Source organism: Mesoplodon mirus (genome assembly GCF_964341445.2).
Source record: "Mesoplodon mirus genome assembly, chromosome: 10".
In the NCBI taxonomy this organism is placed as follows: domain Eukaryota; kingdom Metazoa; phylum Chordata; class Mammalia; order Artiodactyla; family Ziphiidae; genus Mesoplodon; species Mesoplodon mirus.
In genome coordinates, this window is record NC_138986.1 from 92446587 (window position 1) to 92472835 (window position 26249).

The window sequence follows — 26249 nt, forward strand, 5'->3', positions numbered from 1 at the left end:
CTGCACAGGACACCCCCCACAGCAAAGCATTATCTGGCTTAAAATGTCAGCAGCGCCAGCTTGAGGAACCCTCCGCGAAATTTATGCAATTTGGAGACAACTGATACTTAACATTTTTGAGGATTTCAACAAGAAATATATTTTGCCCGTATAGCCAGACATCTTGCTAAAGCTCTTTTATTTCTAGTATGTCCGTAGATCTTTTTAAGTTTTCTGTATGAAAATCCTTTCATCTGCAAATAAATTTATTTCTTCCATTTACAAAAATAAAGCATGGATTTGTTTATATATGAAGTAGAGTCCATTTTCTTAAATCACCAATAACTTTCTTTTTTAAGTTGAACTATCCCTTTTTTTGTTCAATTCAGTTTACAAAATAGCCATTGTAGTTTGTAATGGTAAAAGCAGCATGGTTCACCCATTATGGTGTAGCCCCTAAATTCAAGTCCAGTCCACTTGTTTTGAATATAGATGTAGAATTCAGCAATTGATTTAAACTGTGTCATGAGGTGATTCACTGTCTTATATCTTTTGTTGGGGCACACTGAGTTGCCCTAAAGCAAGCAATCTGTAAGTTATGTCCTTTTCATCAGAACTTGAGCTTTAGAATTATCAAATATTATGACAGAAGTGACAGGTCTCAAAGATGTGCCCTCTGGGTACTTGCTGTTTCTGTGTAAGGTTTCACAAGGCTTTCATACTCTCCTCATTTTAATAAGATGAATATGGTCATAAGCTTGAATTTGCATAGCTCCTTTGGGGGAGTTTGGAGCATAAATAATTAAATTTAATATATCATAATTTCTCTTTGTAATATAAGGAACCATTTCTATTTGTCTTGATATAGACCTATAGAGAAAAACAACTAAGGCAAGGAAAAATTAGAACTGATGTAAGATCACTTTAAAGAGTCATTGTTATAACCTCACCACTGTACAGATTCTTTCTGTTTTTATAAAAAGCAGTTTATGGCTAGTCATCATGGTTTATTAACTGTTTAAAACAAAATAAACATAAAACATAAAAATAGCAGCTTTACTGACATACAGAGCACATACCATACAATTCACCCATTTAAAGTGTGTAATTCAGTGGTTTTTAGTGTGTTCAGACAGTTGTGCAACCATCACCATAATCGATATTAGAACATTTTCACCCCCTACAGACCCTCAATACCCATTAGCAGTGGCTCCGCATTTCCCCAGCCCACCCCAGCTCTAAGCAACCACCAGTCTCCTTGCTATCTCTGTGGATTTGCATATTCTGAGCATTTTATATACATGGAAGCATACAATATGTGGACTTTTGTGACTAGCTTCTTTCACTTAGCATAACGTTTTCACGGTTCTTCTATGTTACAGCATGTATCAGAACTTCATTTTTAAGATATTTATTTATTTTTATATTTTTTGCTGCATTGGGTCTTCGTTGCTGCACGTGGGCTTTCTCTAGTTGCGGCGAGCGGGGGCTACTCCTCGTTGCCGTGCACGGGCTTCTCATTGCAGTGGCTTCTCTTGTTGCAGAGCACGACCTCTAGGTGCACGGGCTTCAGTAGTTGTGGCACGCGGGCTCTAGAGCAAAGGCTCAGTAGTTGTGGCACATGGGCTTAGTTGCTCCGCGGCATGTGGGCTCTTCCCGGACCAGGGCTCAAACCCGTGTCCCTTTCATTGGCAGGCAGATTCTTAACCACTGTGCCACCAGGGAAGTCCTTCATTTCTTTTTATTGCCAAATAATGTTCCATTGTATGGATATATCACATTTTCCATTCATCGGTGATGAGCATTTCTGTCATTTCTATTTTTGGGGTATGATAAATAATGTTTCTACGAATGTTCATAAATGTGCCCTTGTTTTAGAAGATTAGATCTTTCAAATCCTAGTTTTACTCTCAAACACCACTTATTACCTACAAATAGTCTGATAGTAATCATTGTCTAGAATATGAAATAAATATTGTTTATGACTTCTTTCAGTTTAAAGGAATAGAGATTGATGGTGGCTAAATAGATATTTGATCACTCTGTGACTGTTTTTAGTATAAACTGTTAACTTCATTCTATTTGGAATTACTTTTTATAAAATAGATATTTGGTGCTTGAAAAATTGAAGAAAGAAGAAGCTGACCGAATCCATGTATTCAGTTCTTTCTTCTACAAACGCCTTAATCAGAGAGAGAGGAGAAATCTTCATGAAACAACTAATCTATCGTAAGTCAAGCTTTTTTTTTTTTTTTTTTTTTTTTTTTTTTTGCGGTACGCGGGCCTCCCACTGCCACGGCCTCTCCCGTTGCGGAGCGCAGGCTCCGGACGCGCCTGCTCAGCGGCCATGGCTCACGGGCCCGGCCGCTTCGCAGCATGTGGGATCCTCCCGGACCGGGGCACGAACCTGCGTCCCCTGCATCGGCAGGCGGACTCTCAACCACTGCGCCACCAGGGAAGACCAGTCAAGCTTTTTGAAAATATTTAACAGATGTAGTAAGTCACTTAAGTTTAACTTAGAAAAAATCGCTTATTTGTATTAAAGCAACATTTTTTACTTCCATTCTCAATTAGCAAAATTAATATAATTTATAATATTCTAAAACTCCAAGAATACCTGGAATTCATAAAGGTTTTAGGTCTAATACCTAGATCAGTATTTCCCAAATATATCTGATAGTTTAAAAAAGAAAAATTACTTGAATACTTATTAAATACCGATTGCTCTGTTTTACCTTAGATGTTCCATCCATAATAGCTAACAGAGGAACCTATGAATCTGTAATTTTAATAAGTTCTTTGGATAATTCTTCTCAGACAAGTTAAGGAAACAACATTCCACATGTGAGGCCTGAGTTATTTATAATGCCTCTCCATATAGTGATTGCATCCAGCTCTAATACTTGCTGGCAGTTGGTCACAAGATACAAAGAGTTGGTACATTTTTTGTCATAATTGCTGTTAAGTGTCTTGAATTGATGGCTGCAGTGCATAATATTAATAACATTTTCTACTATTTCAGTGATCCCTAATTTTGCATCTTAGAGTTGATGGTAGTGCTTGGTTTTGACCAGTGCTGGTAGTCTGCCCTGTTTCACCAGCTGTAAGATAGTGCTCACTTTTCCTGCTCTCTCCTCCTCAGTTCTTATAGATCATGGTCTGATATGCTTCTCGATATCGTTGCTAAAACCAGTTCTGCAACAATAAAAATAGTAGCTCTGATCCACCCTAGTAAGTAGTAGTAGGAATTAAATAATCTCTTTCTTCCAGATTCAGGGACGGGCAGTTTCCCATCTTCCCAGCTCCATCTCAGATGTTCTGCTTTCTTCTCACAACTTGTTAAATCATACAACTGATCTATTAACATCTCAACCTTTGTAATGTATAAGTTGCTGCATAGAGGCAGAAACACTAGAAACACTTCAAAAGCTTGATAGTTTCTCTCTTGTCTTACAGAATACAGCAGAAGCGACATGGAAGAGTAAAGACATGGACCCGGCATGTAGATATTTTTGAAAAGGACTTTATTTTTGTACCCCTTAATGAAGCGTGAGTAAGATTTTCCTTTATGTTAATGTGATGGCAGTTTTTAGCAGATGTGTTTTTGAGGTGAATAATTCATCCATTTTTTAACTTCTTTCTGAAATTTGTTGTATATATTGACACTTAATTCTTTATTTTATGGAAATTAATATACTTTTCCAGTGAATCATATAAGATACTGAATTTTACAGACACTAGATGAGAGATCTTTCTAATTTCATTTTATTCATCAATGTAGAATAATGTCATCTTTTAAAAATGGTGCTTGTGGTCTAGCAGACATCCTATATAGAAAAGACTGCTTTGTACAGAATGGTGATTAGGTCACATAGAAGAATTTGAATCTTTAGTTTAAGATACACTTTGGCTCTTAATCAAAAAGAAGAAAAGGTGGCTGGATTTATGTCATTTGCTCACTGAAAACCATGTTTACCACTTAAAGCTATTTTCTAAGTAAATGGGGGTGGTAAACATTTTGTGTTTTTCTCCCCCAGTGACTAGAGAGGCATAGATGTGTAGGACAGTCTTACTATACAATTTAAACTTGAGAGGTTTTGTATTTCATTTTTTAATTTTCCTGTGTCCTCCAGCCAAAGACCTCCAGGAATACCCCTGTAATTGGACAACTTGGGTTTAGTACTTGCCTCAAGGGAGAACACACAACATGGGTGACTATGGATCCTCTCAGTAAAAGTGTGTTTGAAAGAGGCAGTAAAAGAATTTGGGCTTTGGTTTGGTGGAAGGTCTAAGGAAGCAGTGGTTTGTTTGGATAAAGAAGTTGCATTCGCTCATTTAGCAATAAAAGAATATTTGGTATTTTGAGGGGTCGCATTGTGATCTTATATTTGTCTCTGCTGAGACAAATTATGAAATGGCCTTACTTTGTCTCATTTTATCATGGTTGCAGAGTAACCTTATCTGAAGTTGGTATTCTGTAAGATTGTTTATTTCTAATAAGCCTGTTTGTGCCAAGCTATTTTCTGAATGTGCTCTTTTTTCCCCACTATAAAAAACAAATTCACTCTATAGTATAATCAAATCCTATTTATTTGTAATCATGCTTTAATCATAAAACCTGTGCTCTCTAATTATCCCAGTCAAAGATAGGTAGGCTAGGTTAAAACATTGGTTATAGCTATAAAGCCCACCTTCTTCAAAGATATATATTTGAGTCAAACATAGTATCATAAAAAAATTAAAACTAAGTTTAAAACTAATCTTTAATTTCTTCATTTTCCTCAAAGTAAAGTTTCTTGACATTAATTTGTCATATAAAGTAGCAAATGAGCTGCCCACTAGGCCAAAGGGAGGATATACATAGGAAGCCATTTGTCAGAAATTAATTATAAAAATTTAAAATAAAAGTATAATTTTAGGTACACACAATTTAGCAATAGAGGCATATCCTCTATATAAAGTAGCAAGTGAGCTGCCCACTAGGCCAAAGGGAGGATATACGTAGGAAGCCATTTGTCAGAAATTAATTATAAAAATTTAAAATAAAAGTATAATTATAGGTACACACAATTTAGCAATAGAGGCATATCCCTCTTAGTCACAGCGTCTGATGTGGATGGAAGCTACGTTCAGTGCTTTTAGTCGTCTTGGTGAAAGGTAGAGGATGAACAAAGGTACAGAATTAGTAAAGTGTTCACCAAGAGAACTGTGCTGTTTGTAGGTGAAAGAATAGCTTCCAGATCATGAGGGTTTTTTTTAAGAGATAAAGCTAATTAAATTAGTTAGGCTGCTATGTATTTGTCATCTATTTTATTTCTAATTTTCTTTGTGGTGGTAATTTCTTTAAGCTAAAAGTTTATAAGCTATTTGTTAAAAATTTTTAGTAATTGACAAGGAGAAGAAATTAGATGTTTGGATCTAATTCATCTTAAGATAAGCGAAATTACCTGTTTTAGCCTCTTCTCCCACTGATGGCTTAAGGTCAAGGTAGCTGATATTAATAAAAGGGCTCATAAAAGCAAAACCCTGGCTCTTAGAGGTTGAAAGTGACCTCAGATGTACCTGATTCAGCTTTCTCTTTTCAGCTAGGTGAAGGAAGGTTTTTTTTCCAAGTTTTTAGGTGAGGCAACAGAAAAACTATGGCTTATCCATATTGTCATAGCTGAAAAATGTTTAAAACTGTGATAGACGTAGGTTTCAGCTATAGGTTGAGAGTCACTGTATTATACCATATTTAATCAATTTCAAAACACATATTTTCATATTCTAACCTTTATGAAGTTGAGATGTGACTTACAATCAGCTGTGTCTTAGAATTGATGAAGTGAGGAGGATGGTGTGCTGCTCTTCTCCTAGCCTCGCCTGACCTAAGTCCTTGGGATCCTGGAGATTAATAATTAAGAAGAGGAGAGAGGCATTCCTCTATGTGGCCTTTTCAATACTGAGAATGAATCCAGCATCTGTGACCTTTTCTACTCATACTCTCTGATGAAGAGACAGACAGTGCTGTTTCTTAGTAGTACCTTGGGGGAATTTAATATTTTACAGAAACAGAATGTAGAATAACTTTTATCTATGTCAACATTCATTTTTCATTCAGCAAATAACTACTGAACACCCTACTCTATGACATATATTGAGCTCAGCTAATAAATTATCTGACATCTATAGCCTGTTCATTGTATCTCAACACATAACACTGTGCCTAGCAAACTGTAAGCCCTTAATAAAATTAAGTAGATTAATGAATATTAGCCACTTTTAGCTGTACAGCATCTTACTCATGGCTTATATCCTACTACTGGGAACTGTATTACCTGAATTCAGCTCTATCATGAGTACCCACTTGATAGCTGGAATTCTACTAATACTTGGAATTCTGTGATGATGATTAGATTAGATGTATTATTTCAATTTAGTATATTTTATTTTAGTATAGCATGAGACAAGAATTATTCAATGTTTTCAATATTAAGAAGTTCCTACCTCATTAATAAGAAAAACACAGACATAAAATTTTTTAAAAGCTATTACTTACAATATTTAGAAAATGTTCAAAATTGTAAAGTCTAATTAGACTTCTGAAGACATTTTAATCTTGAGGCTAGATAGTGTTTGTCCTTGGCATAAATAGGGCAAAGGAAAGGTAAATGGGAATGATGAATTGCAGTGATGTAATTTACATTTTGTTAAATTGCCTGGAAAACAATGAATTTTTCATTCCAAAAGCAAGAAAGTGTTCAAAGGATTGTTTGCAAAAGTGAATGCAGGCTATGTAGTTCTGACAAAAATTATGTTATTACAAAAATTATGTTATTTTTGAATAAACATTGTATTCTGTTAATGAATCAATGATCCTATAAACAAGTGGATTAATTTGAGAATTTAAAAAATTGGGCATTCTTAATAAATTTGTTTAGAAAACCTTTAGAAAAAAGATTTAATATTTATTGCCAAATATAATAAATTTTTCTAATAATATATTCAGTAGTTTCATTTGTTTTTTACAGTGCACACTGGTTTTTGGCTGTTATTTGTTTCCCTGGTTTGGAAAAACCAAAGTATGAACCTAATCCTCATTACCATGAAAATACAGTCACGCAAAAATGTTCATCTGTAGAGGACAGTTGTATTTCTTCTCCTTCAGCCAGTGAAATGGACAGTTGTTCACAAAACTCTGCTGCCAAGCCTGTAATTAAGAAGATGCTAAACAGAAAGCATTGTGTAGCTGTAATTGATTCAAATAATGAACAGGAAGAAAGTGACCCTCGTTATCGGAGAAACATTAGCAGTGTGAAATGTAGTCTGAAAAAAATAAATCATACTGCAAGTGAAAATGAAGAATCGAATAAAGGAGAATCTGCATGCCAGAAAGTTGTTGATAGGACTAAAAGTGAGAATGGCCTACAGAATGAATATTTAAGTTCTATGCACCATACAGGTATGTTTCTAAATGTTTTAAAAAATCAAAGAGTTAGAATAAGTTGGAATTTTTAGAAATAGGATTAAGATTTCAGGGTACACTTTTTTTTTTAAGTCAGGTTTATTGAGGTATAATTTACTTACAGTAACGTTCACTCATAAGTATAGCTCAGTGAGCTTTGATAAATGTATAGTCATGTAGTCACTCTAACAATCAAGATTTAGAACCTTTCCATTACTCAAAAAAATTCCCTTGTGCCCCCTTTATAGTGAGTCTCCTCCCCTCACCCTTACAGAGAATGAAGTTTTAAAATTATAGTACAAGGTCTGCGTTTTCCATTTATAGGAACTTGGACTTATTTTTATTTTGTAGGAAATTATTCAGCATAAACAGTAGCTGCACAGTTTTAGATCTGTAAGGCAAATTAGTTCGATCTTCTCAATTTACAGATGGGCAATTGAGATCAAGGGGCAAGAGGCAGAAATTAAAGCCTTCTCCTCCAAATAGCTGTTGACATTCAAATTAAAGGCTAGTTTCTGTTCCTCACTCTCCTTCATGATTTTCAGTGGGAGAAAGGGCACTGGTCCAACCTCTGCTTTTTTATTTCCCTTCAGTTCTAATAAATTGTTTTATTCCTTGAATCAGGTCCATATTTCTAGCATTTGTTATAGAAATCTAAGGTTTCTCTTCAAATACTTAAATTATATATCAAGTCAACTGCATAATTTCCACTTCAACCCCAAAGTCTACTTCATAAACCCATAATATGCTATGTATATAAGATAGCAAGCTTACTAAGCTATGAGTAGATCTAATACATTTTCTTGGGAGGAAAAAACTCAGTATAAGGCATGGAAGAAATTATGTGAACTCAGTAAGAAAGTTGAGTCCAACTTTCAAAAGTTGAACTCAAAAGTTCAAGAAAAAGTTGTGAATGCTCAACATACTCTGTACTTCTACCAGCCTGTACTATTTTAGGAAGTCAGAAAGGTGTTGCTGCGCTCTTACAAAAATATTTTTGGTTTGACAGACTCAGCTGCATAAAGCTGACATTAGCCATATGGATGTTGGTCTTTGTGCCCTTTAGGGGGTATAAGATAAGAGGCAGAAGGGGGAAATTTAGCAGATAAAGCAAAAAAGTATATCAAAAGCCAAGCAGATCAATACAGTTGACGCTTGAACAACATGGGGTTTAGGGTTGTTGACCCTCTGACAATCAAAAATCCACCTCTAACTTTATAGTCAGCCATTCATGTCATACCACAGGTTCGCATCCCTGGATTCAACCAACCTCAGATTGTGTAGTACTGTACTACGTATTTATTGAAAAGAAATCCATGTGTGGGTGGGCCAGTGCAGTTCAAACCTGTGTTGTTCCAGGGTCAACTGTGCTTCCTTTTCTAGCTGACTTTCCAATCTGTTTCAGCAGGCAGGAAATGGAATGAAGATTAGGCGAAGTAGGTAATCACCAAGTTCTGACTAATTTTTTTCAGTTTTAGTATTTTAATACTTGAATAGAAAAATAAAAAGAGGCAGTGAATAGCCACGTTAGAGATTAATTACCATTTTGCTAAACAGAAAGCATTGTGTAGATGGGCACTCTGAAGATTAAGCCTTCAAGGCAGTGTGCACTGTTTCTCATTGCCTTTAAAACAAAGTCCTGGAGGTGGGATAAATTGGCATTGACACATACACACTACTGTATATAAAGTAGGTAACTAATAAGGACCTACTGTACAGCACAGGGAACTCTACGCAATACTCTGTGATGGCCTATATGGGAAAAGAATCTAATAAAGAGTGGATATATGTATTTATGTAACAGATTCACTTTGCTGTAAACCTGAAATTAACACAACATTGTAAATCAATTATACCCCATTAAAAATAAAAATAAAAATAAAATAAGAAAACAACAAAGTCCTGCCAATTAGTACATGAGAAGATGCTGGACATCATTAGTCATGAAGGAAATGTAAGTCAAAACCACAAAGAGCTGCCTCTTCATAGCCATGACAGCATGGCTAGGATCAGAAAGTCAGATACTAACGGGTGTTGGTGAGGACGTGCGGAAATTGAGGCCTTCTTGTGTCGTTAGTGGGAATGTAAAATGGTACAGCTTGCTTTGGGAGACAGTGTGACAGTTCCTCAAAACGTTAAGCATAGAGTTATCATGTGATCCAGCAGTTCCACGCCTAGATAATTACCCAAGAGAAATAAAAACATATGTCCGCACAAAAACTTGGGCATGAACATTTATAGCAGCATTATTCATAATAGCCAAATGGTAGACACAATCCAGATGTTCATCAGCTGACAAATGGATAATCAAAACATGATACATCCATCCAATGGAATATTATTAGGCCATAAAAAGAAATGAAGGAGTGATACATGCTACATAGATGAAACTTGAAAGCATGCTAAGTAGTCATAGAAGACCTCATATGTGATTCCATTTGTATGAAATCTCCCAGGAAAATCTGTAGAGTGGGTTAATGGCTGCTTAGGGCTGGTTGGGGGTATGGGACAGGAATATGGGGAGAAGGGAGTGATAGCTGAAGTGTACAGAGTTTTTTTGTTTGTTTTTTGTGGGGTTTTTTGAGATTTAAAACATCTTGAAAATGTTTTAAAGTTGACTCCAGGGATGGTTGCACATAGTATTTGTAAATATACCAAAAACCACTTACATGTACACTTTAAATGGGTGAATTGTATGTGAATTATATCTCCACAGAACATTTTTTAAGTTCCTTTTTGATCAATAATTTCATACAGTTTAATGTGAATTCAAGTTTAAAAAATGAATTAAAGTGCATGTCTTAGAGCAATGGGACAAACAAAGCCTTAAGACTTCCTTCATACACACAAACCCCAGAAATTCCTGGTGGCTCTCTCTACAAGTTAATGTTCTAGTTGAGAAGTAACCAGTTAAATTTGAGTAAATATACCCATAAATCCTAATGGAGACCAAAGTAAAGAATATCTGTTTTATGTAGTTTGCCCTTTTATAATATCTGTTTATTCTTCTTTTAAAATTTATAGTTTGTGCATTTGTTTTGTTTTTAGTATGTGTGTAACTGTATCGACTATATCTTCCTTAAAGGAAATTAATTTACCTTTATTGTGTGTGATACACTGGCATTTTTCTATTCTTTTTCAATGCTTATCTTAATCCAGTGGCCATAGTGTCCCACAGTTTGAAAAATGGTTCTCTAGAATGGGTCTGTATTTTTCAGGAACGAGCTCTCATATCTTTCATCAGATATTTCCAAGGCATCACTCACCCAAAAGTACATTGAATGAGAGTGGTCTCTAGAGGAGCCTTTACTGCCTTGGAGAGGATGGCTAAGCAGTCTATCCTAGATAAAATGATGACGTATCAGAAATGAGGATAAGGAGAGCTTGTAAAAATTTTTGTGATTATGATTAATATCTTAGTGATCTATTTCTATTTGGTCTGGTAGTATCGTTGACAGGACTTAAATAAAGCATTTAACGTAATTTTAACCGTTGAACACGTACAGTCAGAGTGTTGACTGATGTCGGTTGACATGCTGCAGTATATAAGTGGAGTTGTATCTTGCCACGGGGATTAGGTTTTTAAGGTCAACTGTAGGAGAATAATGTCTGTTATCACTACTTTGATTTGGTGTTTTTTCAGTTGGGCACCATTCGAAAATAGTTGTCTTGCTCTGTATGGTACATGAAAAATGTGTATTTTTAAACTCTAGAATCACGCTTGGTTTGGCATCTTCAGGTGATCTCACTATGTGAGAAAAACTCAGGAAATGGGACTGATTGGGAGAACAGCTGATTGAGTTATTGCCTCAATTTATACTAGGGCATTTGTTTACTGAACGAAACAGTTGAAGAAATTGACTACACTATTTAAATTACTTTTCTCCTTTTTTGCAGTGCACACGTATTTCATTTGTATAAGGTTCATGTTTATATGACACAATTTCTGTGTAATAGATAGGTATAGACAGGAATACTTCGCTGCAAAAATAACTTGATTGTAGTGACTAGCTCTTAATTGCCTGAGGATTTGGACAAATTTTATTTAAATATAGGTGTTTTTGCTTCAAGAAAGCATAAAAATACAGACTTTTGAAAGAGATAAATTGAAAAGGTTATTCTTTGCATGCTTTATTATTTCAAATAGTATGTTTTCGATCACAACGTTTAGACTTTTATATATGTTAAATGTATTTTTCCAGGAGCACTTTTATATTGCTGTTTTCCCATCCTGTCTTGCTTATTTATTCGTATTCTTTTGCCCTTTTAATAACTTATACCAAAATAAGTTAAATCCTGTTTAAAATACTTTGAAGTCCTGCTTTTAAAAACTTGGAAATGGTATGCTCTATAATAAACAATATTTGGCATCAAAGTTCCTGCTCAGTTTTCATTATTTTCTGGTAAATCTTCTGTTTCTTTAAGAAAATCATTGATTTTTAAGGATTTAGATTCTTGAAACAGACCTTTAAAAGAATTCATTTCAAATATTTCTATGAGTCATTTATTTTCATACTACCAGCACCTACGTTGGCTTGTGTCATTTTATTTTGTTGAAAAGTCTGTGAATATTACCAAACATGAAGGAAAAATATACAGAGTTGAGGAACTCATCCATAACTACTATGCTAACATAATTATTTTCATTTTTGTATTTTTTAAAATTATTTGTGCAAAAGCAAGCCTGTTTTACTTTGTTTTAATCGTGTTTTTTTAACTTGTATAATTTTCCATATTTTCACAATTTTAATTTCTCTAGTGTACACAGTATTTCATTTTATGTTCTACATTTGCTAAACCATTCCTGTTATTGAACAATTGAGTTGTTTTCAAACTATTGTAGCTTCTGTTATTAAAGATACCTAGCATACCTAGCACAAAATCTTTATATATATATACATGTATTTAAATATACATAAGTATTTAATAATATAACTGATACATAGTGTTTAAAGTTTAATACATTTTAGGATCTGAGTAGTAGAAACAACTCTGTAGATGACATAATCCAGGTTTTTTATTTAAAAGTAACTTATTTTATACTTGTGATATTTACATGCTAAGACAGATTTTGTATTCGTAATTACTATGCAATTAATTATTAGCATTAATCTTAACACCATGTACTATAAGTTATGTGCGTGCTCTTTTTAAAAATTATGTAATGTTTCTTATTGATACAGATGGCTTAAGCAAAATCAGACTAAACTACAGTGATGAATCAGCTGAAGGTAGTAAAATGCTTGAAGATGAACTCATCGACTTCTCAGCAGAGCAGGATAACCAGGTGAAACCTAACGCTTGGCAAAAAGTTCTAGTATTTTATATAATTAAAAGTTTTTCTTTAGATTTTTATAGGTGATTCCTTCAAACGGTTAACTTGTGCCTTCTGGATTTGGATCTCATCTCACAACACAAATTTGGTTTTCAGTTCAGAAGTTGCCGGGATAGATGTATGAACGTTGTTTCATTTTTTGTTTTGGGGTTTTTGTTTGTTTGTTTAGTTTGCCATTGAGGACTAAACTAATATCACCCACCGTGGAAAGTTTCCATGTGAAATGGATCCTCCCGCCGCGACCCAGCGACCGCCCACCACCCCTACCGCACCCCTTTCCGTTGCTCTTTTAAAGCATTTGTGCGCTGTGCTTAACCTTCGGTCTTAACACTCAGGAGGCAAGTGTTCACATTTTCGATTATGTGGTGTGTGGTGCACGAACGCAGCAGAATTACACTATTTTTACCACCTGTCTAATGATTTTTTCTTTCATCTAATCTGTGTATGCATCATGGCAGGAGCAGATAATATTTAGTCAAAATTAACATAGGTCGATTCTCATATTTTCTTAGAGTCTCGTTTGCCCTAATAAGCTTTATTAACACCAAGAATAAAGTACATTTTTGAAAATATTTTATAACTTCAGTTAAACAGGCATTTTCTACTGAGAGAAAAGCTTATTCCATTTCCTTTTTCTGCCTCTTCCTTAGTTGTTAAGACAAACTTTGAGTTTATCTAGTAGTAAAGATAACTTTGTACTGCACCATTTTTCCTTTTTGCTCAATCCTCTTGTGAATAAAAAACATTTTTGTGATGTCCCTTGGTCTACAGTGTGTGGCTATGAAATACAGTTTTTCTTTCTAATATATACAGACACATGTCTGGATTACACTCAAGGTTTATAATGAGCACTTCATATGCTCCTTTTTGGTCATAGCAGTTACGTGAACTAGTTAATCTAACCGTGTATTACTACTTTTATTATTCCTACTGTTGACTGTTTCATTCAAAAGGTTGCCAGAAGCTTTCCCACAGGACAAAAAAAGCTTTGTTTGTTTTACATTCAAGATAATCGGTAGAATAAGACACACTATCATAAAGCTGTCTTCTCGAGTGAAGCGGGTAAAGGGTTTTGTCAAGTAAAACAGTGTTTCCAAAAACCCTTTAAATGTTTCTGATATGAAAAAATTTTTTGTGTGAAAAGATGATAAATATAAGTCACTCATGTCCTATTGTGAAAACAGTTGTTTTAGCCAACAAATTAAAATTTTTGTAAAAATACCTAAAATCAGAGCCATAAATGTTTGACTAGAGAAGAATCAGTCATGATATACTTAGTCTTCAAAAATTTAGATTGAGTAAATAGATGTAACAAGTTTTCTTAGACCTCTGATTGATGGTTTCTTTCATTAAGATGCCTGTGTTGTAGTGTTACATCACTGGAATCGAATGACATAACACATTTTCTAATGTCTGATCACCTAAATAGAAAAATATTTTTTACATATTTGCTACAAGGATTTTTATCCTCAATAGTGCTATTTTGTTACGGTATTAGTCATTTAGATTGTATATTTTCAATACTAACAGTAAGCTCTCTTTTATAGGATGACAGCAGTGATGATGGATTCCTTGCCGATGACAACTGCAATTCTGAAATAGGACAGTGGCATTTAAAGCCTACTATCTGTAAACAGTAAGCATTAACCGTACATCTTGCAAACTACATGATAGTTTTTTTTTTTAACTGTTACTCTTTTTTTTTAATTTTATTTACTTATTTTTTGCTGCATTGGGTCTTCATTGCTGTGCGCGTGCTTTCTTTAGTTGCAGCGAGCGGGCTGCTCTTCATTGCGGTTCACAGGCTTCTCACTGCAGTGGCTTCTCTTGTTGCGGAGCATGGGCTCTAGACGTGTGGGCTCAGTAGTTGTGGCGCACGGGCTTAGGTGCTCCGTGTCATGTGGGATCTTCCCAGACCAGGGCTTAAACCCATGTCCCCTGCATTGGCAGGCGGATTCTTAAACCACCGTGCCACCAGGGAAGACCCTACATGATAATTTTTATACACGTACCCTCTTAGAATAAAACATTAACCATACTGTTTTAATTAAAACAGGTATTTAAGCAAAAATCACAGAAGCTTTCAGAGTCAGTGAGGAAAATTAGGTCCTGCCCAATGTCCAAGGTTTGAGTTGGGGAGAATGGAAATTATTTCAGTTCTCCATTTGCCCATTTTCCATGTCTGTACATGTGCATAGAAAACCACTACTACTTTTGGATATATAGTGATTTGGAGCAGGGAAGGACAAAGAATGTCATTCAAATTCACATCAGTAACATGGGAATTGGAGTTTACACTGGTTCCATAGCTACTGTGTGAAGGCTGTGGAGTGACTTAAGGCAGTCCTAAGGGACATGTTCCAGGTGGGAAACCCAGGGAATTCCCTGGCAGTCCAGTGGTTAGGATTCTGCGCTCTCACTGCTGAGGGCGTGGGTTCAATCCCTAGTTGGGGAACTAAGATCCCACAAGTCATGGTGCAGCAAAACAAAACAAAACAAAACAAAAAAACAGATGGAAACCCCAAGTTGAGAGTGAGTCTATTTTGGTTCTCAGAAGTACATGTTTCTGAGATCTTGCCAGGGTCTGCAGACTTCTTAGGCAATGAAGTAGTACCTATTTCTAGACTTCATCTCTTTTGACTTTTTGTAGGAAATCTTGTCTGAAACTCCATTAATAGCATTTGAAAAGCAAACTTCATTTATAAAGGAAAACATAGAGACCTAGAGCAGTTGAAAGATTTTTTCCAAATCCCATAAAATGTTAGCCGGAAGAACCTAGATCTTTAATCATTTCAGGACTTTTTGCACTACATTAGACTTCCTCACTTATTTGGGTTTAACAACAAAATTTTAAAAGTTGAGTATTATTTATACTGAGTGTTCTGAAGTGGAACCTCACCCAAAACACTGGATTCTAAACTAATTCTTTTATGTGAAGATTACCTGATTTTTTTTTTATCTAAAATAGATTTTAGTTACAAATGGGATTATTTTTCTTCTACTTTTGTGTGGTCTCACTTTTGGTAATTTGGAATATGGAGATGTTCAAATTTTCAGAATTGTTTTGACTTTCTACTAAATTTTGAAGTGTTTTTAGGAACTTTGGTCAACTATATTTATATTCATAACTTAGATATGGTTAAATTATTACTCTATAATTCAGTATTTAATATAACCATGGATAGTTAAGTATTATTAGGGTGTTATCCCCCCCAACAAGTTTTACTGAGTCATACAAAGTGAATTTTTAAGGTTTGAAATTTTATTGTTAATGTACATCTTTTTATGCCTTTTAAACATTATAAAGTATTTATATGTGGTCATTTCTACCCTACAGACCTTGTATCCTACTGATGGACTCACTCAGAGGCCCTTCTCGGTCAAATGTGGTAAAAGTTCTAAGAGAGTAAGTTCAAAACTCTCCCTGTACTTTGTATTCTGGTGGGAATGAGGAACTATGTATATTTATATGTATGTATATATATTCTTACTATATACACATCATTGCAGGTATTTAGAGGTCGAATGGGAAGTTAAAAAAGGAAGCAAAAGAAGTTTTTCCAAAGATGTTATGAAAGGCTCTAATCCAAAAGTACCCCAGCAAAACAACTTCAGTGATTGTGGTGTATACATATTGCAGTATGTAGAGAGCTTTTTTGAGGTGGGTTTCAGTTTGTTGGATCTGATTTAATAAATAATAAAATGGTGTGTTTGATCTCATGTTAGTGTAAAAAACACAATAAGCAAATATTTTGAAGAGATTGAAAACTATTGTTTCAAAACTTATTCCAAGGAGCAAAACCTCTTAAATTGGAGAATTTTTAAGGCATAAAATAAAAAAGACCACACTCCATCATATCCAAAGCTTGCTGACCTCATCACTCCTCACTAATCACTTCCTCTCCACTGGCTCTTTCTACCTTAAGAAATCTCCCCCATGATTCGGGCTACATCTTTTACCTTCTTTTCTCCCCTTCACAGATACATTTCTGGACAAGTGTTTATATTCATTGTCTTCATTTCCACGAATCCTATTTGCTTCTCAAATCTCCATAATCCGGCTTGACCCTCACCCTTATATTGAGATTGTTCCTGACCGCGCAGCACCATTTGACACTGTTTTATTCCTTCCACGTAACACATTCTTCCTTTGACTTCAGAGGTGCAATACCACGCACACCTCCCCTGGATATTCTTTTTTTTTTTTTTTTAACATCTTTATTGGAGTATAATTGCTTTACAGTGGTGTGCTAGTTTCTGCTGTATAACAAAGTGAATCAGCTCTACATATACATATATATATATCCCCACATCTCCTCTCTCTTGCATCTCCCTCCCACCTTCCCTATCCCACCCCTCTAAGTGGTCACAAAGCACCGAGCTGATCTCCCTGTGCTATGCGGCTGCTTCCCACTAGCTATCTATTTTACATTTGGTAGTGTATATATGTCCCTGCCACTCTCTCACTTTGTCCCAGCTTACCCTTCCCCCTCCTCGTGTCCTCAAGTCCATTATCTGTGTCTGCGTCTTTATTTCTGTCCTTGCCCCTATGTTCTGCAGAACCTTTTTTTTTTTTTTAGATTCCATATATATATGTGTTAGCATATGGTATTTGTTTTTCTCTTTCTGACTTACTTCACTCTGTATGACAGACGCTAGGTCCATCCACCGCACTACAAATAACTCAGTTTCGTTTCTTTTTATGGCTGAGTAATATTCCATTGTATATATGTGCCACATCTTCTTTATCCATTCATCTGTTGATGGACACTTAGGTTGCTTCCATGTCCTGGCTATTGTAAATAGAGCTACAGTGAACATTGTGGTACATGACTTTTTGAATTATGGTTTTCTCAGGGTATATGCCCAGCAGTGGGATTGCTGGGTCATATGGCAGTTCTATTTTTAGTTTTTTAAGGAACCTCCATACTGTTCTCCATAGTGGCTGTATCAATGTACATTCCCACCAACAGTGCAAGAGGGTTCCCTGTTCTCCACACCCTCTCCAGCATTTTTTTCTTAAATTTATTTTATTTATTTATTTTTGGCTGCATTGGGTCTTCGTTGCTGCATACGGACTTTCTCTAGTTGCAGCGAGCAGGGGCTACTCTTCATTGCGGTGTGCGGGCTTCTCATTGCAGTGACTTCTCCTGTGCGGAGCACAGGCTCTAGGCACGCGGGCTCAGTAGCTGTGCCTCGCGGGCTCTAGAGTGCAGGCTCAGTAGTTGTGGCGCACAGGCTTAGTTGCTCCGCGGCATGTCGGATCTTCCCAGACCAGGGCTTGAACCCGTGTCCCCTGCATTGGCAGGCGGATTCTTTTTTTTTTTTTTTTTTGCGGTACGCGGGCCTCTCACTGCTGTGGCCTCTCCCGTTGTGGAGCACAGGCTCCGGACGCGCAGGCTCAGTGGCCATGGCTCACTGGCCTAACCGCTCCGCGGCATGTGGGATCTTCCCGGACCGGGGCACGAACCCGTGTCCCCTGCATCTGCAGGCGGACTCTCAACCACTGCGCCACCAGGGAAGCCCTGCAGGCGGATTCTTAACCACTGTGCCACCAGGGAAGCCCTCCAGCATTTATTGTTTGTAGATTTTCTGATGATGCCCATTCTAACTGGTGTGAGGTGATACCTCATTGTAGTTTTGATTTGCATTTCTCTAATGATTAGTGATGTTGAGCATGTCCTTTCATGTGTTTGTTGGCAATCTGTGTATCTTCTTTGGAGAAATGTCTATTTAGGTCTTCTGCCCATTTTTGGATTGGGTTGTTTGTTTTTTTGATATTGAGCTGCATGAGCTGCTTGTAAATTTTGGAGATTAATCCTTTGTCAGTTGCTTCATTTGCAAATATTTTCTCCCCTTCTGAGGGTTGTCTTTTCATCTTGTTTATGGTTTCCTTTGCTGTGCAAAAGCTTTTAAGCCCATTTGTTTATTTTTGATTTTATTTCCATTATTCTAGGAGGTGGGTCAAAAAAGATCTTGCTGTGATTTATGTCAAAGAGTGTTCTTCCTATGTTTTCCTCTAAGAGTTTGATAGTGCCTGGCCTTACATTTAGGTTTTTTTTTTTTTTTCTTTTCAGTACGTGGGCCTCTCACTGTTGTGGCCTCTCCCGTTGCGGAGCACAGGCTCCGGACGCGCAGGCTCAGCGGCCATGGCTCACGGGCCCAGCCGCTCCGCGGCATGTGGGATCCTCCCGGACCGGGGCACGAACCCGCGTCCCCTGCATCGGCAGGCGGACTCTCAACCACTGCGCCACCAGGGAAGCCCACATTTAGGTCTTTAATCCATTTTGAGTTTATTTTTGTGTATGGTGTTAGAGAGTGTTCTAATCTCATACTTTTACATGTAGCTGTCCAGTTTTCCCAGCACCACTTATTGAAGAGGCTGTCTTTTCTCCATTATATATTCTTGCCTCCTTTATCAAAAATAAGGTGACCATATGTGTGTGGGTTTATCTCTGGGCTCTCTTGGATATTCTTTACAGTTATCTTGACTTCTTCCTCTTCTTCATTCACCACCCATGGTGCCATAAGCCCTGTGAATTCTGTCACTTAGTGTCACTTATGTTCAGTTATTTACCCCTGCTACCACTTTCTAAGTCCATTTCATTAGCGTCACTACTCCAAACTGCTGCACCAACCTCTGATGTGGCCTCTTGCCTTGTATTTTTCACAGTTTTCCCGAAACCCAAATCTAATTGTGTTGCTTTTCTGCTGTAAATCTTATAATGGCTTCCTGTTATTCTTGAGTTGAAGACCAGACTCCTTCACGCGGCCTGCATCATCCAACTCCTGTGCGAGCTTCTAGCCACATTTCTACCGTTCTCACTCCAGCATTCTACACACCATCCCCTTGGATGTCATTCAGCCTCTCGTGTTGTGTCATGTGGTCTCTTGCCTCCAGGCGTTGGTACATATTTCCTTACCTGGAATACTCTTCCCTGTTGCTTCCATCATTCCTATTTGGCTAATTCCTACTCATTCTTCAGGTCTTAGCGTAAACATCACTTCTTGAAATTGTGCTAAGCTCTTAGATATGTATTCGCATAGGACTCTCTGCTTCTCCTGCCTTAATACTTGTCATATTCATTGTTTTAATTGTTGAGTTATCTGTCTATCTCGACGGGGGTTAGCCATCTCTTTTATAAGGCACCAGGTAGTCAGGTAGTAAATATTTCAGACTCTGCGGCCATACGGTCTCTACACTCGGTTCTGCTATTGTGGCATGAAAGAAAGCATCCACAGGCAGCATGTAGATGAGTTACTGTGGGTGTGTTCCAATAAGGCTTTATTTACAAGAACGGGCAATAGGCAGAATGTGGCCCACTAGCTGTAGTTTGCTGACCCCTGATCTAGACTGTAAGATCTGTAGGCAGAAACTGTCTTGTCTTACATCTCCAGTGCCCAGCACAGTGCCTTCATAAAATAGATAATGAGTAAGTACTGATTACATGTTACTGATTTTTTTCATTTCTTCTCTGGAATGCTTTTGTGATTGAAACCAAGATAATTTTTATTATAGTTTTCTAAGGCACATTTAATGTTTTTATTTTCAGAATCCGATTGTCAATTTTGAACTGCCTATGAACTTGGCAAACTGGTTTCCTACCCCAAGAATGAGAACAAAAAGGGAAGAAATCCGAAACATAATTCTAAAGTTGCACGAAGATCAGAACAAAGGGAAAAATAAGCATAAGGACACTTATACCGCAGAAACATCTATAGGCAAAGGAGCAGAACAGTATGTTAATAACATCTCAGACTGACCATTTTTAAAGCTTGTCAGTATTGCCTTCACAAACTGAGTGACTTTCAATGATATAGACAATAAAGAACTGAAGTGCTCACTATGCACAGTGATTTGGAAATGTTAATGCTTGTATAAATGTCATATAATAAATTTCAAATGGAATATGTATTAAATAAAAGTCTGTAAATATGTCAATGAGGCCAATTTTTCCAGCATTTATAATTATTTTTTTCACTTGTTAGGAAGCTTTTGTTATGTATTTTCTGTTAATAGTACTTAAAACTGCGACTTCTAAACACAAAATAAATAAAAAGAAAATATTTATAGGAGGAGGTGATTAAGTTGATATTCTTTAGTGAGATTGTATTAAATTCTTCAGTGGGTGTGTATATATGATAATCTTTTGACCTTTGCATTTGTTTTAAAATAACATGAAATGTGAAAATAAGATTAAATCAAAGGTATTTTGAACATGAAAGACATCCTCATATGTTTGTATAGCAGGAAAAAGTAACAGCTTTTAATTCAGACACTCCCTTGTGTTTAGAGAACTTGGCCCCAAAAGTGTAATAAATATTTATAGTTTTACTCAAACATTTAAGAAGAAGCAGTATTTAGAGCAAGTCAAAGAAAAATAACTTTGAATTATACTACTAAATATTAACTATACTTTATCATACATTATTGTCAAGTACATTTCTGAAGATGTCAGAGACTCAGGTTAAAACTATTTTGGTAAGTACAACTTGAATTTCAAATACCCCATGTTACCTTTCTATATTATAGCTTAAAGTATCTACGATCTGTGATATAGTTAATTGATAAACATTTTTAACCTATGAACACAGGAATTTAAATAGGAATTTACTATTTTTTGTAATGACTTTTGCTATTTTATCATTGCTCATTTTGTTCTTGTTATTTTGATAAACAGAGTATCAGACTTTTTGCACCTGAGTTTTTTAGTGTAAATTATTTTTACATGTAAAAGTGCTGTCTTTAATCAGTTGCATAATGCAGAAAAAATCTCCTATATTGAATTCCCCTTTAAAAATACTAAAATGTGATGGTTTTGATGACAGATTTACAACTCATATAGGAATCTTGCATATATCTGCTGAAACTTATTTTCAAATGAAATGTTACACAGTTCTTTCAAATTAACTTTGAGACGTGAAATTATATATTTTAAAGGTCATTTTTTTGTTAAATAATTTAAAAAGCACATATAACAAACGTAGTTGAGAATAAAAGGAAGACCATTTTTCATCAGCAGTTACTTTATTTTTAATCTGGCCATTTCTGGCATTGCAACCAACATTTTAGGCTACTTACTTGGATTTAATAAAGTCCATGGATGTGTTTGGGGTGGATTGTGGGTGTTATTAACAACACCCAAAAAATATGTATATATTTATATATTTAGACACACTCATTAAGGGAAACATTAAAATGTAAGTTTAAGGAACATCACCATTAATGGTATTGATTATGGATTTGTTACTTTGAACTATCTTAACATTTTTATTTATGATTACATTATTTCTTTTTAAGGAATACCCTAGAGCTCTTAACTCAGATATGAAAAGTTTAATTTTATTATTTACTGAATATGGACCAAAAAATGGAAATTTTTAAAAACCTGATAGCAGTAAGCAAAATTGGCATATTTAATTTTTTTACTGTCCTGTATTTTGTCAGAATTTGAAGGTACTGAAAGAACTATTCTGAAATGCTTGTTTTTGTTTCAATTTCTAATGGTTACATTTTGCAGTCTTAATTTTTGAAAAGATAAAAAGATAACTTGTTCCTTGGGCCAATTCAGTCAATCACGTTTTGACACATGAAAAATTCTATTTTTTAAAAGTTATGCTAATGGCTTTGCTTTGGAGATAAATCTTTGGAGACTTCCAGGTTGAGCTCCAAAATTAGACTTGAGACTCTTTCTTCAGTGTTTATGCACATTTACTTGTTAATTGTGTACTCTGGTACTTCTATATGTAGTTTAAAGTCGGTATCAACCTTTTAAAGTGTATTATTAGTACTTAGAAGTTGTGAAACAGTTTTAAAGCTTAGAGGTTTGTTACTAGATGCTGAAACTGCATGACGAGTATCTGGTGTCTTAACTAATTAGATAGATCTGTTGTATTTGTTTTCTTGTTGGATAGGATAACAGTTAATCATTTTTAGAAGAGTTTTAGATTACTTGCCATAAAATTTGTATGTGTCTTAGCTCTTGGTAGTTTAGGAGCAAAGGTGGCATTTAACTAGTCCTTTTCCTTTGATGTTGCTAAGACAACTGAAAACTTAATGGTATTATTTCAGATTCACATAAACCTAAGTAAGTTAAGCATAGTAACCTGTGCTTAAACTATTAGTCAATTAAATGTAGGAGGTCTTATTTGAAAGGATAAAATAATTATCTAAATTATATCTTATTTTAAGTCACCAAAATGAATTCTGTATTTTTTTCTTTAAAAAACTATGATCTCTGAAAACTGTAAGATAAAAAAAGAATAAGTTTTAATTTCCCAGAGATTAAAAATTATACTTAAAGTCTCAGAAAATTCACTGAAGAGGAATAATAAAGAATGTATTTTAGGGCTTCCCTGGTGGCGCAGTGGTTGAGAGTCCGCCTGCCGATGCAGGGGACATGGGTTCGTGCCCCGGTCCGGGAGGATCCCACATGCCGCGGAGCGGCTGGGCCCGTGAGCCATGGCCGCTGGGCCTGCGCGTCTGGAGCCTGTGCTCCGCAAAAAAAAAAAAAAAGAATGTATTTTAATATATATGGTCAAGAGTTGGTGGAGAAAAACTACTGGGATATAGTGACAGAAAGGATAATAAACAGAATCTGTAAGAGATGAGGTAATGTAGTGCTGCATATCTAGAAGAGGTACAGACAACAAGGTGTCTCTGTAGTAGATTTCTCTGAGGACAAAAGGAGAAGGGAGAGAGATTTAGGGGAGGATACTACAGCCTGTCTAGCCAGGGGACTATCAATGGATAGTTTAAGGCAACCAGTAAGGCAACCGAACTCACAGAGGCCAACACCAGACCCTATTAGGAAATGTAGTCTACTGAAGAATGTCCTAAAATACTCCATCAAGACTTTCTGGTGCATTTGTTGTTTCCCTACTCCTGAGAAGAAGAAAAAAAGTTAAGACAACTGCTCTTTGAAACTTAAATTTAACCACAGAGGAAGTATTGTTTGATCAAGTGGAAGAAATGTGTACCTTGGGGGGAAATAGACCTCCCATCTTAATTCTGATAAGCCAGATGGAGGAATAATGGTAGAGAGCCCTAAAGTGCTATTCAGGAAACCAGAGTGCAGTGTACTCAAAGGAAAATACCACAGACCCATGGCCTGAAACAGAATGAAAAAAGCTGAAAAGCTTTGAGGTCTTCACTGTCTTTATCACAAATAACAGTTACGTTGTGCTTATTGTAAAAGATTACAGTGAGGAACATATTATCCAAAACAAGGATTTTCTAGAAATGTTGATCAGAATCACCTGGGGAGCTTTTCAGACTATGCATGCATACCTGGGGTCTTAACCCCAGTGGTGCCATGAATTCTCAAATAATTCCTCAAGTAATTCTATTATGCACCTCCCACTGATGTAAAAGGATCAATATTTGTCCCTGACAGCTTTCAAGTTGCTGGTCCCAAAGGTAATGAGGCTTGTCTGCATTTTCTTCTCTCAAATGCTTTAAGATACCCCTTTACCCCCAACTCCCAAATTCTCATTAAGAACTTGATGGGTAAACTTAATAAATTGCTGTTACTAAGCCTTGCAGAATTATAAAGAAATTATTAAGGTACTCAAAGGTTAGAGACTGGCAGATACCTTGTTAATGAAAAGGCAAAAAGTAGATTCTGCAAATTGTAAGATAGAACATCAACTCTTGATGAGATTCTAAAATGGATTAATAAATAGATGATTTGTGAACTCTTAATGGTCAGCAGGAGTTATGGGATCGCTATAACCAAGGTGGTTTTATAGTTTCACTAGGATTCTGAACCTGTCAGTCTGTAGAATGCAGCCAGACTAGCAGTTCTCAAAGTATGTTTGCTAACTCTAGTTTTGAGAGATAGTTATAAGTTCTGTGTCAAATAAGTTGGGGAAAATTTAGAACAAATTAAGCAGGTTGCTTGGAACTAATATGCAGAATGATTAAACAAGAGGAAAATACAGAACACAGTATCCTAAATACAGAATTTGGCCATATCCTTCTCCTCTCCTGCACTGATTCTCTAAACTTTCTTATAAATACTAACCATCAGAAGACAGAGTCAACTATTTGGGGTGTTTGTGAACTGAACTTTATGAGAAGGTGCTTTTGAAACTTATCTGAGGTCAGTTATTTTTTTACATTTTATTTTATTAATAGTTGGGTATATGATTTGGAAACTTGAAAATAAATGACTAGTGTCTTGGGGAAATGAAGTTTCATGAGAATCATTCTTTTATAATTATTGTAATGAAAAAATTACAAACCTAATTCTTATATACAAGTGGATTCTTCTAGGAAGAAAACAGATTTGATGATACTAATATTTGTAAGGTAATCAAATGCCCTAAACTCATACACAAGTAGAAATTGTGCACAAATATGAAAGTCAGCTGAAAGATTATCTAGAGGCTCTTCCTTCTGTTTATATCTGAACCACTTAACTGCTAGCTTAAACCTCCCCTGACTTCCACTCCATCAGCCTTTTACTTTAGAGTTAAATTGAAATACACAAACTTTATACCTAGAAGCATTTTTTCCTCCTGTGCAAAGAAGTACTCTTTATTAACTTAATATGCTTTCAATAATAACTGAAATTAGTTGTTTAAGCCTGTTATAAGACTTACTAAATTTATTATATTAGCTTTATACATGTTGACAGCAGAGGATTTGATCCAAAACAAATTAGTTGAAAAGAAATTGATCCTTAAATATTGAATAGATGTTCTGAGTACCTACTTTGTACTAGGTATTAGGGATTTAAAACAGGGAAGCAAACATACCATCTTCTCCACTCATGGAGCTTCCTTATAGTGTAATGGAATGACAACTGTTTACAGCCTCATGAATTAATAATTTTAAATAAGTGCCATGCAGGAAAAACATAAATTGTATGAAGACAGTATAGGCTAATCTAGGGAGGTTGGGGACATCTTCCCTAAAGATGTGACATTTGAACTATTGGTAGACATAAAGTCTGAGAGGGCAAAAGAAGAATAGTGCTTGTAGACTGTGCAAAGGCCCTGAGGTAGGGGGATGTGTAACCTGTCCTAAATGGTAATGGCCTCACTTATTAACTGTGTACTATATTCCAAACATGTTCTAAACTTCTTAAATGTATGAATTCATTTACTTATAATGACTTTATGAGATATGTACTCCCAATTTATAGAACTGAGGTCCAAAGAAATAGTTTCCCCAGCAAAGCTGGGCACTGTCTTACCCTATAAGCTAGGTCAACCTGGCTAGATAAAAGAAGACGAAAATTAATCAATGTCCATATTTTTTTTAGAGATGCAATGTGGCTAAGTCTTGATTATCATGGAAACTGGTTGTATAGGGGTTTTTTTGAACTATGTTATCTTTTAGTATGTTTAAACATTTTCATAATTTAAAATATAAAATTAAAGTAGGCCTGTGTAACTGGAGCTCAGAGTAAGATGGAAAGGTAGGCTGGGACCTGATCATGCAGGGCCTTGAAGCCATGTTCAAGATTTTGGTCATTATCCTAA

General features: G+C 35.8%; 1 protein-coding gene across 4 annotated transcripts in view; it reads left to right on the plus strand.

The window, feature by feature from the left end:
• The window catches only part of SENP6 (SUMO specific peptidase 6), a 110695-nt gene extending 89427 nt beyond the window's left edge, over window positions 1–21268 (plus strand). For all 4 annotated transcript variants that reach the window (XM_082633286.1, XM_082633283.1, XM_082633284.1 and 1 more), the window contains 8 exons: window positions 2086–2208; window positions 3436–3528; window positions 6990–7420; window positions 12607–12710; window positions 14306–14394; window positions 16096–16164; window positions 16269–16419; window positions 20312–21268. In XM_082633286.1, the coding sequence (XP_082489412.1) occupies window positions 2086–2208; window positions 3436–3528; window positions 6990–7420; window positions 12607–12710; window positions 14306–14394; window positions 16096–16164; window positions 16269–16419; window positions 20312–20521 (1270 nt within the window). In that variant the 3' untranslated portion in view covers window positions 20522–21268. The remainder of the gene's footprint in view (window positions 1–2085; window positions 2209–3435; window positions 3529–6989; window positions 7421–12606; window positions 12711–14305; window positions 14395–16095; window positions 16165–16268; window positions 16420–20311) is intronic.
• The last annotated feature ends 4981 nt before the right edge of the window (window positions 21269–26249 follow it).